At 37.8% G+C, this 14,726-nt stretch overlaps 1 protein-coding gene across 1 annotated transcript in view; it reads left to right on the forward strand.

Annotated features, from left to right (window-relative positions):
• Nucleotides 1-14,726, forward strand: part of ROS1 (ROS proto-oncogene 1, receptor tyrosine kinase) — a 75,476-nt gene that overhangs the window by 2,717 nt on the left and 58,033 nt on the right. Inside the window, exons 3-12 of the mRNA XM_062573068.1 lie at nt 1,073-1,132; nt 1,811-1,837; nt 4,688-4,748; nt 5,407-5,555; nt 6,894-7,032; nt 8,636-8,837; nt 9,539-9,615; nt 11,929-12,051; nt 13,045-13,229; nt 14,411-14,508. Of these exons, the coding sequence (XP_062429052.1) occupies nt 1,073-1,132; nt 1,811-1,837; nt 4,688-4,748; nt 5,407-5,555; nt 6,894-7,032; nt 8,636-8,837; nt 9,539-9,615; nt 11,929-12,051; nt 13,045-13,229; nt 14,411-14,508 (1,121 nt within the window). The remainder of the gene's footprint in view (nt 1-1,072; nt 1,133-1,810; nt 1,838-4,687; nt 4,749-5,406; nt 5,556-6,893; nt 7,033-8,635; nt 8,838-9,538; nt 9,616-11,928; nt 12,052-13,044; nt 13,230-14,410; nt 14,509-14,726) is intronic.

Here is a 14,726-nt window from a genome sequence, read left to right on the forward strand (position 1 = left end):
CATGAAACTTTGCAATATTTAATGTCAGAACTCCCTGCTTCTGGTTATTCATTCCAGCTTCCGTTTTAAAAGATAAAAGCATGTGACCTTTAAGAAAAGGACAGAACGAGCAAGAAATGTTTAACAGCAAATACAAAGCACATGATATATATTACATCTTCTAAATCTCCTGGTTTTAAAGCCTATGCTGTGCCTGTTGGAGAGTATGGAGCTTGGACAAATGGCTTTTGGCTGTACTTGGCCATGCATCATACAGAATTTTACATTTGCAAATTTGTAACTTCCCCCCAGGGAACAAGTGGTAAAATACAGTTTAGTTAGGGAGAGATGGAGCATTGGGCGCACGCATCACGGCCGGCTGGGTGCCTCATTCCCAGAGCAAGGGTGGCGCAAGGATTGGCTTAGCCAGATCTTCTGCGCCTGGGGCTTCGCATCAGCCCAGTGTCAAGGCCTGTGTAAAGATAAGTGTTCTCCCCAGGTGATAGTCACAGGCCTCTTAGGCATCTTTCAGTCTTCTCAGTACAGATGATATCAGTCTTTATTGGAGCCAGAAGTATATTTGAGCATCTACTATTTTGCATAAAGCAAGCTCTAAGAAAGATTTTTTTTTTTTCTGCTACTCCATGGGGGGTTGGACTAGATGATCTCCAGAGGTCCCTTCCAACCTTACCAATTCTATGGTTATATATAGAGGTAACCCTATGAATGTAACCCCATTATCTCATCTTTTTTATATCTAATGTTCTTATTACAATGTTCTGAATTAGGAAAGAGTTATAAATCCCAAATTTGTGGTTTTTTTATATATATATATTATAAAAGCTATATAAATAAAAACATATATAGACAGTTTACATATACTATATATATATATATATATATATATATATGCAGTTTTATAAGGAATCAGGGCATGGAGAAATAAAATTACTTGGTCATACTCAATGGGAAACTGAATTCAGGTTCCCTAAATATAATCCTCATACCCTTAACAATAAAGCATTCTTGCTCTTTAAAAGTATGGTTTTTAAAGTCCTTTTCAAATCTTGAAAGTCACCTTCTTTCTTTGCAGTGCACAGAAGGATGTCACTTTTGGAATGCAACGGTGCAAGACAACTGCCCACTGCAGTGTGTGAGTATTGCCTTGGTTGTGGTTTCACAGCACTTGCCTCGAATCCATCAATTACATTATCCAAGGGTAGGCATGCAAAATGTAAGCAGACCAATGTTTCTATGATAAAAGAGGTAATGTCTTCCCCTCCGCCCCTTCCCCAGTGCGTGTATAATTTCTCTATTTGGAAACTCATAATTCTTGCTATAGGAGTTACCTGTAACTTTGAAAACTTTTGTTCTGTTTGTCAAATTGTGGAGATGCTTAAGAGTTCATTAAGCTCAAGCTCTTATCCAGATTCTGAGGCAATCTAGTACTTTTCAGGATTTTGCCTTTCTAGGGCCTATCTCAAACTTAAGGCATGTGCTGCATTTACATCTGCATTTTACTAGATTGATTTCTTGCTTTAACCAAACCAGATGAATTAGCACAGATTTGGAACAACTGCCATGGAAGTTTTTAAACTGTTCTTTTTCTGAATCTTTTTCTTGAACAACTGAAGCTCATCTGCCTTGGCATCATTTTTGTGCTGACTTTGAGATTTTTCAGGTGTGGGTTTTTCTTCTTTCATTATTTACCAATGTTAAAGTTTCATAGTGTACCTTTCACTGTAAGAAATTTGTAAGTTATTGATATTATCTGTTTGAAATACTCTGTATTTATGCTAATCCTGTGTTTTTTCAATTTGTATGTTGGCAGAACAAGACATATACCAGAGAATGTGAGGTAAGTTAGGTGCCATCAGATCAATACAAACTTAAAAATCATTTTTTTTTTAAAAAAGGTTCACTTACAATGCTCATACAGTGATAAGAAACATAATGTAGACACACAAATTCATGAATCTAAGTCTCTAATTATTTTGCACTCTGTAAAACTGAAGAATGAGAAAAGTATTTGAATATATAATCGTTTCTTTCTAGCATGGTGACTAAGGACATGTTGGCATTGAAGACTGCTATATAAAAATATTATTGCCTTAAACAAAGCATTCTGATCATACCAGTATGGAACATAGCACAGATTCATTTAAACTATTTTCTAGGCTCTCACAAGAGGTTTGTCCTATTCAATTTTTCATTAATAACATGAACAATAAACCAGAGAGAATGCTTATTAAGTCTGATATGACACCAGCCTGGGGAGGAGTGGGAGCTAGACTAGAATACAAAACATTTCTTTTGATTGGAGAAAGGGTCTAAAATAAGTAAAATGCAATTCAATAAGGACCAATGTGTTGCCCTTAAAAAGGGACCTAAAAATGTGCAAGGCCTGGTCCATCTGTGCTGCAGATGGACTGGCATTTAGAGCGATAAGCACGAGTCAACAAAGTGCTGCTGCTAAAAAGACAGTGCCTTTCTGGGATCTCTTAACATGAACATGGTGTGTAGGATAGGACGGTGATGAGATGATTGCAGGATTCTGGTTGGGACTGTTGAGACCTCAGTACGAAAACTGTCTCTAATGGGGTCTACATGCTTCAAGTTAGAGATGGAGGAGCTGGAGAGAATCCCAAGTACAACACAAGCATATTGGGAGGCTGGAAAACTTGATGAAAAGGATTTTTTTTTCTTTTTGATTGCTTTTTAATCTGTGAAATTCTGAACATGACAATGGTTTTAAAATTCACTATTTATTTTGGAGAGCAGGAACAATCCAAGGAATAATCAACTTACTTTGTAGCAACAAGGAACTAGTTTGATTTTTTTTCCCCCTTCCCCTTCTGGCTGCACAATATGTTAGTTCAACTCACTGACCCTGTAAGGGTTTTTTTGCTGGATTATCTTTCTGCTGGATCAGGTGGCTGAACTGTCTTCCTATGTGGTCAGGCGAGCACCAGACCAGTGCATGCAGAGGTCATAGCAATCTGCAGGGGAGAGGAGGAGACATCAGAGTGGGACTTCTTTGTATTGGCTCAGCACTATGGTGGAACTATACCTTGGTACTCAAGTCTGGTAGTATTACTTCTGTTGAATATTGCCTCTCTTCTAGAAAGAGAGGCATGCCACTGATTTCAGTGGGAGCATTCGGGAGAAAGGGCATCAGAAGCTGGCTTATAAAGGGGCAGTTCTTATGGATGGAGAATATATGAGGATTTATTGCTTTCAGGGACAGCAGATGGCAAATTTTTCTCAAAATTTCTAAGGGTAGGAGTTTCAATAATCCTCTTTCTTCAAGCAAAAATTGGATTTAGGGCTCTGACAAAGATCAGAAGGAGAAAGAAAAACTTGAAAAAAAGACGAATGGTTGGAAAATGATTGTATCGAAAGGAGCTGAAAGTGCTATGAGTCAGCATGTAGCTCTGAGGACACCACCCTCTACAAAATAAACATTTCTTGGATGTAAAGGAAAGCTCCAATTTATAGCTGATAACTGATATCTGCTAATACCCAAACCTTTGCCTACTTAGTATCATGATATTGTTGTTTTGTTCTTCTTGTTTGTTGTTATTTATGATATTTTACTTATTGTTTTATTGTATTTACTTGTTTTATTGTATTTGTTGTATTTACTTGATGTTTTATTCCTCTAGGTATGAAAACATATGGAAAATTCTTTAAATGCTTGCACTTGGCACTTGTTGTCTGGATTTGAGATAATATGTGTCGGAATATATTTATAAACTAGTTTATAAATATATTAATCTCAGCTGCATCCGTGAGTGAATTGTTTGGAAAAACTTGTCTTACCAGTTTCTATAGGGTGCTGGAAGTGTATCTCCTAGAATCAAAGGAAGAGAGCAATCAAAAAATATCCAACCACTTAATATAATGAATTGCCTCTGAATGATCTAAAGGTTAATTATCACTTGAAAGGTGGCTGCTCTATGACACGAACTTCAAGTTTTATAGACCAAATCAACTCACAGAATAAATGAGCCCAAATAAAATGCCTGTCTACAAAAAGCTGAAACCTTTGCTTTTGTATAGGCGTTCAGGAGACTCAGTCTTATAAGTTATTTTTAAGCTACTAGGATCCTTTTTGTAAAACGTTTCCACCTCTTCTTTAGTTCTTCATCTATAAGGCAAGGTAACACTATGTGTCTTCCCTCCCTAAACTGAATATTCTTTGAATTATTAGGATGCAAAGGTGGAGAAGTCCCTGCTCTGGGGTTTTGTTATAATTGCAGCCTGTAGGCTGAGAGTAACTTCTCCAAGGAAGTGTGAGTTGGTCAGAGCTGCTCTGAAAAAGTACTTTTTGCAACAATTTGAAAATTCATGGGAAGTACGTTCATAGGAGATATTCAAAGTGGGAAAGAGTGAAACCCAACATATAGACTATATCATTATCAAGTTAAAAAAACATTTTTTCCAAACTCTGTGGTTATCATAGAAGTCTATTCCCAACTTTAATTACCCCATGTTTGCCCCTTCCACAAGGGGATAACAAAGACCTTAATTTAGTGCCCGCTGAAATTGGTGGAATATTTGAAGTGAGTTTTGTGATTCTGTTATTTTTTTAGAATGAACATAACCATTTGCACAGGATTGGTATGTATTCAAAAAGTGTCTTCATACATCTAGTAGGAGACCACATTTACTCAAACCTAACCAGTGAGTTCTGTATCCTAAACAGAGAGTTTCCTGCAAGTTTGGCTGTAGCCGTGCAGAAGATGCTTATGGTGTTGAAGTACAGAGTAAGTCTAAATGTATTGCTGAGTTTGATTCACAGCTTGATGTATTCAGTTTTGAGAGTACACTTTTGCTCCACTACCTGGATTTATTTGAAAAAAATCAGGAATGTCTTATCTTTTTTTTAGTTCATCAAAAAATTACCACTCTCCCCTTTTTTCCTTTTGGCAAATATAATGAAATTAACTGTCTTACAGTAAAACTGTTCTCCCCCCACCCTGGTGAACATGTGACCTTCTGAATCCAACTTGAACTGTTTAAGATAGTGCTTTGTAGAGCACTCCTCTTTGATCTGACTGCTTCTGTTGCAACCACTGACTAAAGCTCCTATGACTTACGTGGGAAAAATTAGGGCAATATAGTGCTATTGAAATAGGTTTTTTGCAAATCTTGTCTTCAGAAATCTCTCATACCTTCTCTAGTTTTCTACTCATTAAAAATCTACTAAGTACCTATGACTAAAGGGGCACTTACCCAAGTGCAGAGCTATGGTCACATTTATTAGCTGGATTGCTTATCAGACCTATGTGTTTGACTTGTTTCTTGAGATTTATTCTACAACATTTTGAATATACTCTTTTCTGTATTTTTATTGGCTTCACAGCTCTAAGGAGTAAGGTAATGTGTTTTCACCATTAACACATTATTGTATTTTCTCTCTAGACTATTTGAACAAGCCTAGAGCACCGTTTGCATCTATCATTGGAAGCCACAATGTGACATTAGGATGGAAACCAGCTAACATCTCTGGGGTGAAATATATCATTCAGTGGAAGTTCAGCCAGCTCCCTGGAGACTGGAGGTACACAGAGGTAAAGAAGGGAAATTACCTTTGCTTTGCAAGGAAATGGACTCGTTTTATTTATATTGCAGTCCTGTTTCATTGGAAAATAATGACAATTATTAACAAAGTGCAATCATATCTAAAAAGATGAGAGGGAAGAGAGTAAAGAACAGAATTTGAAGCAGAAGTGGCTGAATGTGAATGAACTGGTTCCTTTATCTTTTTTGTAACAGTTGGCTAAGAAAGGTGAAATGTATTAGGATTGTTTGTGTACTTGTAGTGCACTGGCTGTATTTGTTGTCTCTGCTCTTTGCTTTATGTTAGAAAAAAATGGGTATTATGTTAGGCACATGGCAGAGGTTTATGAAATCACGAGTAGCATGGAGAAGCTGAGAAGTGGACAATTATTTCCTGTCTTTTCCAATGTAAGAAGTAGGGACCTTGATAGAAACAAGCAGGTTCAAAACATGCAGACAGAGGTATTTCCTCACAGAATGTGTAGTTAAGGTATTCAGTTGCATCCTGACGTATGTAGAAGTTAAAATTTTAAGGAGTTCAAAAAGTGACTGGATAAATTAATGGCACCCCACCCTCAGTCCTACTAAACAGAAACATTGCTGCTGTTACCTGTTGATCCATGCTCTTAAAAAGCTAAGACTGAGAGTATTCTGGAGAAATATTCCTGTAGGCTTTCTTCATTCTTATATTTTTTTCCCTGGAGATCTACTTTTGGTTCTCGTCAAAGACACAATACTTGGGCAGACGGATCGTTGTTCTGTATGGTCATTCTTACGTGATGTTTTTTATTGTGTCAGCTGTTTGCCTGTTATCTCACCATTGTATCTGTCACACCAGTTTATTGAGCATGGCAAGTTAGAGTCAAAAAATCACAGTTAAAGATCATTTGCTAAGTAGGAAGTTCTTTAGAATCAACTATTGTTGAAATAATGGAGAGTGATGACTTCAAGACATACATATATCATGCTATCCAGAAGCCTTTGAATCTTAAACCTTTAGTATACATATCAAAAGCTTAAAAGACATTGCGTGTAATGTATTATTATTTTTGCTTTTTTGCCTTATCCTTCAAATTTACTATTATTCATCCTTTCATCCATCCAATCATCATTTAGATTTCATGCTTTGTTCTGAAGAAAAGAGAAGGGAAAAGATTCTGAAGCAAAGAAAAGTCAATGTCTGTGGTGAAAATATCTCCCAGAATTTCTTCCTATTTAAATTTAGGATGCTGAGCTTTAATATCCCTAAATATGTATGTTGTTGTACCAGAGCTATTTGGTCTGATAACACCTTACGTAACAGCTACAGAATGGAGGAAGAAAATGACTGTATGTCTGCATTGGTCTAGGTAGTATCTGAAACTTCATATGCAGTCAAAGACCTTCAAGCCTTCACAGAATACGTGTTTCGAGTGGTTTGGATCATCACATCTCAGCTGCAGCTCCATTCTCCATCGAGTCCCAGTTATCGGACACATGCTTTTGGAGGTAACGAACTGCGCTATTAGTAACATCTTTCAAGACCCTGTCAGAAACATTTAGGTTTCCTTGTTTGTTTAATAGAAAACACTGAGGCTTAATCTTCAGAAGCATATGCATGTTGTCTGCTTGGTAGCTACAGAAGACTGAACTAAAATACTACAGGTTCTTTTATTTGGGCTAAAAGATTTAGGACTGTTTCCTTCTTTTAGTTTTAAACACATACCCAGAAAAGTACACGGTCAAAATTGTGAGAGCACATTGTATACTTTTATGCATAATTATACACATGAGCTCTTTGAGTAGAATACACACATTTTTTCCCAAACATCCATGGAGGTTAACTGTTGCTGAAATGTTGATTATGACATGTCTTTTAATATGCTTACACTTTAAAATCTGTAGATCTACAACAGAAAGATAGGAAACTCCCAGCACCCTGTTATGAGAGACAAAAAAGGCTTATAAACAATGTTCCTTAACCAAGACATCATGATGAGAAAGAGGAAAAGGTGGCAGTATTCTTATCATGGGAAAAAAAGCCCAATTTTAATATAATTTCCTGGTACTTTATTGTCTTACGGAAAATATGTGACATCATGATTATGATCAACATTTCATAGAACTGAGATAAGAAATGGTTTCCAATCAGGAATCTTGCACAGAAGTTATTGTCAAGATACAAATTCCTTCCTGTTGGTGATACGTGCACAGTTTCATTTTAAAAACTAGATGTGCACTCCAATGAGGCACTAGGGAAGGTGTCACAACTTTGTGTTCCATGGCATAGTGAACATAATCCCTTTGAAATCATCCATATTCTCCAGCTTTCCAATCTTTCTGTTTTCCAGCTTCACTGAGATTAATACTGAAATAATTACTAAAGCTTTGTTCCATAACCCTAGAGAAAATATGTACTTTTTTCATTTTCATCTTGCATCTTCTGCTCAGGAAAATAAAGAAAAACAAGCTATCAGGATTGAAGGTTGAAGGAATGAATAAAACTTCAGGGTTTGTACTTCATGGACTGTGATAAACCCATCTGACCAGGGAATACAATACTGGGGAAGGTCTATGGAGGCTGAAGACTTGGCTCCCAGCAGTCTTCCATGTATATTATAGTAGGGATCCTAGCTGTGTGAGAAATCAAGAACCTTCTTGTGAGGCTAGGTTTGTCTTTTTATTTCCTTCTACGGGAAGGTCACTGTATAGGTGCCAAATAAGCTTCAGTGAAAATGTAAGGATGCAGCACTGACCGCTGCATTCGATACAGAGGGTAGTGACTCACAGGCTAGACTATGCCTGTTGTGCCCTCTCTCACACGTAGCAGAGTGAGGCATACATTTGGGAGTGAAGAGTTGAAAGGTTACACACCCGAAGTGGGAATTATTTGCCTTTTGCAATGTGCAAGGAGTCTAGCTGTTTTGAATGATCATCTAGAAACAGTCCTGGTCCTAATGTCTAACTTCTCAACAGCTTATATAATACGTATGAATTACTACTATCCCTGATCATATTTATTAGTATGAATGAATAGACATGAATTTAAAAAATGAAAAACAATTAATATCTTAAATGGCATTCCTGATTCAGTTACTTCTTTCTTTTGCAGCTCCTACTACAGCTCCTATCATTAAAGATATTCAGAGTTCAAGTCCTAACACTGTTGAAGTTAGTTGGTCTCCACCACTTTTTCCCAATGGATTGATTGTTGGATATAACTTGCTCTTGACCAGCAAAAATCATGAACTGCTGAGAGCATCAAGGGGGCATAGCTTTCAGTTCTACTCCACCTTTCCAAACAACACTTACAGGTATGAAAAGAAGTAACCAAGTATGTCAGTAGCAGCTCCTGCCTGGATTGTACAGCATGCCCAAATTCCACTTCTTGAGTACAAAATTCTCTCCCTACTTATGTTGTTGCCAAAACCAAGGGTATCTACATTCAGATGATGGAGTTATTTCCACATAAACAGCCATCTCATTTGGAATAATTAAAATTGGGAGGAGGGAAAAGCAATTTGATATAGAGCCAGGGAGCTGGATTTTCTTTGCAGAAGCTTTCTTTTTTAAGCTTGCATGGCATGTTTTCAGTGTATTCAAGGAGTGACAGAGCAACCCTCTCTGGTCCTTTATGCATCTGGAAAATTCCTATCTTTTTTATTGAACACAAAAGGCTGCATTCTACTTGCACAAGTAAATGCACACCTTCATTTCAAGTGTAACTGGGTTGCCCTTCTGAATCTGAGGCCCCATTTGGCATTTTGCTTTACCAGATGTTGTTGCTGCCCCATCTTTCGAATTCAGGCAATTCAGATGGTTCAGATGGTTGGTTCTATTTTTGTTATAAGTTTCCCAGAACATTTTATTTAAGTACATGGTTTCCAAAAGGAGGAATAGGAAGAGTACTTCTCCAAAAGTGTTGTAGTTCTGAAAAAGATAATACATTTTTCAGGCAGTGTTTCAAAAGATAACCCCAAACAAAAAACTTTATTTGCTTATTTATTTCCTGTAGGTTCAGTATTGTAGCAGTGAATGAGGCTGGTGCTGGACCACCTGCAGAAGCCAATATCACGACTCCAGAATCCAAAGGTACAAGACTAGCAGAGTCCTTATCGCTGACTGTTCCTGGGGGCAAAGTCACATTCACTGGGTTGCGGTGTACCCAGAAGAAAAGAGTGATATTTAGACTGTAAACAGTCAGGAGTCATATACTGAGGAGGAGCTGATAGCACTTCAGAGAGTCCTGTTCTTTGGCTGTAGACGTTGCTGGAATACACATCACAGTAATAACTTGAGATTCTAGTAGACCCAAAGAAATTCAGCTTGAATTGTGTTACAGATGAAAAACACCTCAGTGGTCTGAGGCAGTGACTGAGACGTCACACTTTCATTTTCAGGGTGAGACTTTTAACAGTTGCAAGCGAATGTGTGTCTTCTAATAGTATTAAGTTTGTCAAAAGTCCTCGGCTGTCTCATGCCAAATATGTGAAATCATATCAATTTTCTCTGACACTCTTTCATTCTTGTATTTATTTTTTACTATGCCTACTTATTAATAATAAAAGGAATGGTATACTATGAGTATCATTCAAAGAACTTTTGAACTGTTAATTATTTGCCAGAGAGAAGTATGTGTTAAGATAAGAGTGTGAGAATTACATCAATGTTTTCAAAATATATCTTTAAGAAAAAAAGCAAAAGACTGCTACCTCCCATGAAGAAATCCACCTGGATTTCTGGTTGTCAAACGCCTGGAGACTGTTAGCCAAATTCTAGCAAACATTTTAACTCTGCCCCTGAGTCATTTCTCTTCAGCTATTACCTGGAGAAATTAAATTTATCTCTTCACTAATGCTTTTCAAAAGGTGAATTAAATTGTTTTGTAACTAACTCAAATCAGCTAACACACTGATATGTGCTCATCTGCATAGTCCACGGGGATTTGCTCTAGGACTGGCTGAGTCTAAGCCGTAAGTATTTGTGTAGTGTCCAGACTGGTACATCTGACTGTGTTCGTTAAGTCAGTCAGCAACAAATTAAAGTTAAAAAACAAACAAACAACTCTCCCTCCAAAAACACCTTCTGGTGGTGGTGGAGGAAAACGCAAGCCCTTATAGGTTGCAATTGGCTCATTCCTCTGAGTTCAACCGGTATGTGCTTTCTTTCTGTGATAATGTAGGTAGGAGCAATCCTTCCTGCCAGTATTACATTCAGAAATGTTTTTATTGCATCTCAGATACTGAGCTACATAGATTTGAGACCTGAATCAGGAAAAAAAATGGAAAAGAAATAAGGAAGTGATACTAATTTCTTGTGCTCTACTCCGAGATCATTACCAAAATGACTTGCAGTATGTGCATCATGTGATGCGTGCAGCTCCGTATGTCTACATTATCCAGGAAAGAATTTAGATAGCATTTGAGCAATCTCCTGGTACCCATATAAGGAATTGTTGTCTGATAACAGATAGTAGTTTAAACCAGAGGAAAAAGACAAATGTGGAGGATTGTTTAGAAACTGAAATTAACCAAATTCAGACCTGAAATAATGCGCCAGTCTTTAAAATGAAGGTAATTAGTTTATGAAGCGATTTAGGAGGGGATGTGGTAGACTTTCAGGGATTTGAAATACAGAAGCAAGGCCAGATGCCTTTTCTAGAGCTATGCATAGCTCAGACAGAAGATATGGATTTGCAGCAGAGATTTTTAAGATACTTGGGCCTGTATAAGCAAGAAGTCGGGTTACGTGTCAATAATTCTCCTTCTTGACCTTAAAATCCTTGAATTTATTTAAAAATATTATTTTTAATTAAAGTTTATTTGCTCTGAAGAAGATAGCAATATTATCCTGTTATCAACCTTTACCTGTGAGGACTTCTTGAATACTGGGTTACTTGTTCCTTAAAACAATTGCCAATTAGCATGATGAAATACGTGAAGTAAAAACACTTGCTTTACTCTTCCTCAGCTGTATGGGATAACTTTATGGTTGGACTGGGGTTTTCAGAGAGACCTGGGTGTGGGCGTGTGTGGGCTAAATATCCCACTTCCGCTGGATTTCGGGGGGACATGGATGTCTTAGTGCTTCTGTTTTCTTGGGAGTCAGTAGGGTCTCATTTGCAGCAGTGAAAGGCAGCTTCGCCCCCTTCGCTGGGGACTCATTTGTGTTACAGGGAATAACGGTCTGAAATGTGTGTGGCACATTTTCACCCTGTGTGAGGGCACTGTAATGGTGAATAACTCAGTCCACTTTCAACACCTGGAGAGTTTTAATTTTAGTCATTCGTTCCTGGTGCAAGTATAGCGCATGCATACATTCACAAATATTAATGAGGTATCTAAGTTAGCAAGATTCTTTGTGTTTCAATTATCTGCCTTAATTCTGAATTTCTCCTTTTGTTAGTTAAGGAAAAAGCAAAATGGCTCTTTCTATCCAGAAACCAGTCCTTGAGGAAGAGGTATATGGAATCTTTCTTGGAAGCAGCCCAGTGCCTGCAGAACGATGTGATACACCACAATATTACAGGTAAATCAGATCAGGCTCTCCCATTCTCTCCTAATTACAGCTTAGACCTCTATATTTCCCAGGGACAAAATATGCCTCAACTAGGCTGAAAATGTGTCTAGCTTCCCTTTATAGCCAATGGGGAGAAAGAGAAACTTTCAGGACTTGTCTCGACTCGTTTAACGTGAAGGACATTGTGAGGAGATGAGTGCCATCTCTCCTTCACTGAATCTAGGCGAACTTCAGAGGCGAACTTCTCCACAGTAGGTATCTAAAATGAGATAAGATGAAGCCAAACCAGGCGTTTCCCTATTATTAATGAGTATATTCTCTCAACATGAATGTGAAGAAGGAAACTGGTTTAAACTAAAGGATTAAATTACATGAAGAGTCGAAGGATACTGCCTAAAATGTGCTGCTGTGTTAGTAGGTCTGGGGCAGCGTGTCTTGTAACTAGGCATTTAATAGTCTAAATCACCAGACAACGATGTTTTCTGAAACTGCCCATGACTCTAATCTCTCTTATCTGCTCTGGTGCCGTATTTGGTCCTTGGAGACATTACGGAAATCTGAGTTTATCTACCATAGTTCAAAGACTCCAGCAGAATGAATGGTGCCCCAGACTAAATACCCTTTTATAGTAATGTTGCGGTACAGATAATGTCTAACTTGAATTAGAGTGAATGGTGCTCTGTGAGGAGATGCAAATTGCATCTCTTTGCCCTGGGGAAGGGGACTCAGTATCAGCTGGTCTGCTTGTTATTTATCCTGTCTCTAATCACCTTTCTGAAGAGCAGTTGTCTATGGTAATGTCGTTGGGTAGCACGCAGAAAGGTTTCCTCATTATCTGAATGAAGACTAGACATGGAGGAGAGAAACAGTTAACCTTTTTTCCAATCGTGTTGGATTGCAGATTGAAAAGTACCTCATTTTAAGGCAATTAGACAAAAGTAACTGAAAAAAATGAAATTCATTTCTTGTGTTATATGTGTGCACATATATTTTTATTTTTAGGAATTTCTGTGAATGTTTATCAGCAAGTTGTCTATTTTTCTGAGGGAAGTTCTATCTGGATGAAAGGTGCTGCAAATATGTCTGATGTATCTGACCTAACACTCTTTTATGCTGGCTGGGGGAATATTACATCAATCTCAGTAGACTGGCTTTACCAGAGGATATACTTTATCATGAATGAAAAGGTAGGGCTCTGGGACTTAATTAATTTCTTATTTCATATGAGTCATTACTGTGATTTATTTTGCATGAGAAGGTCTGATTTTTATATAGCTACATATGCACTAAATATAAGTATAGAAATACATTCTTTAGCTTAATAATATTCACATATTTCAGAGATTTAAAATAGAGAAATAAGCTTGAATATCAGGTCATATTTAAAGTAAACAGGCAATACAGAACTCTAGTTCTTTGTCTTACTTTTCTTCTCAGGAAAGAAATAGCTTTGGTTTCAACTACATTGTTTTTGAGATTGACTTCACATCCAGGTCATACCCAGAATGAGTGACTTGATTTCTGTTGCTCTGCTTTCCATCTTGCCTGTTCAGTTCCTACTGTGTCTCAGAAAGGTGGTGTCATAAGTAGTTACTGATTATAATACTCTTCATAAATGAAAAAAAAATGTTCAAGAGGGAAAGAATGTCATTCCAGTGATGACAGCTCAGCTTACAACTGCTTTAACTTGAAGTAAAAATATAGGTCACAACCCTGCACTTGATAAACTTGAATACTCACAAAATGTCATATATGTTAACGGCCAGACTTTGCATTTCCTTCTTATTTCTCTAACGCACAATGGACACAAGAAAGCTGCCCTAAATGAGCAGTGGGGGATTTTTTTTTTTTTTCTCCACAAGCCTCTGGCCATTCCTGACCTTTTTCCTATTACTCAGGGAACATCCTGTAGAAAGAAGAGAGGCAGTGAGAAAACTATGCAAATGCAGGTGTAGATTAACAGACTGACAGCAGACTGACAGCAGAGCTTTCTGAAGCCATTATAAGTTAGAGAAGTCCTGAGATCCCTGCCAGGATCAAGAGAGGGCTTCCTTCCCTCTTGTGCCTTCCCTGTCAGATCCTTCTTAAAGCCTGACCCCAAGATCAGGCTTTTCCCCCAGCTTAGAGACAGGCAATTAAGGGCAGAGTGACCTACAGCTCTTTTGGGGTAAGTTCTCATGGCCATGCTTGCCACACTGGGCAGATGGTTCACTTGGGTGACTGACAACACAGGAGCCTATAAGGACCTAAGAGTGTGAAAGGTGTTTTGTTTCCAGCCTCATGCCCCTGGAGGCATCTCAGACCAGGTTGTTTGCTCTTTAGCAAGCTCCCAACAAATGCATTACCAGTTTCTCTTCTGATTCCCTAGATATACGTCTGCCGTGTAGAGAACTGCATGGTAGCTGAAGACGTTACTCCTCTTTTAGTTACGTCCCCTAGGAAGGTTATAGCTGATCCCTATAACGGGTAAGTGTCCTCTTTTGAGAACTTTGTGTCAGAAGTGCTATAAAGCTTGTCTCTAATTTTCTTCGTTAATCATCTATTTCCTGTTTCAAAATCTTCCCTTAGCCAAACAAAAATACAATGGTAACAAATTACAAAACAGTCAGAAAAAGAGGGAACTGTATAGTATTCTTTTCTGCATTTTCTCTCCTGTGGGTGCTGTCAGAGGAGATAAAGAATTT

The sequence above is a fragment of the Rhea pennata genome, chromosome 3, assembly GCF_028389875.1.
Source record: "Rhea pennata isolate bPtePen1 chromosome 3, bPtePen1.pri, whole genome shotgun sequence".
Classification (NCBI taxonomy): domain Eukaryota; kingdom Metazoa; phylum Chordata; class Aves; order Rheiformes; family Rheidae; genus Rhea; species Rhea pennata.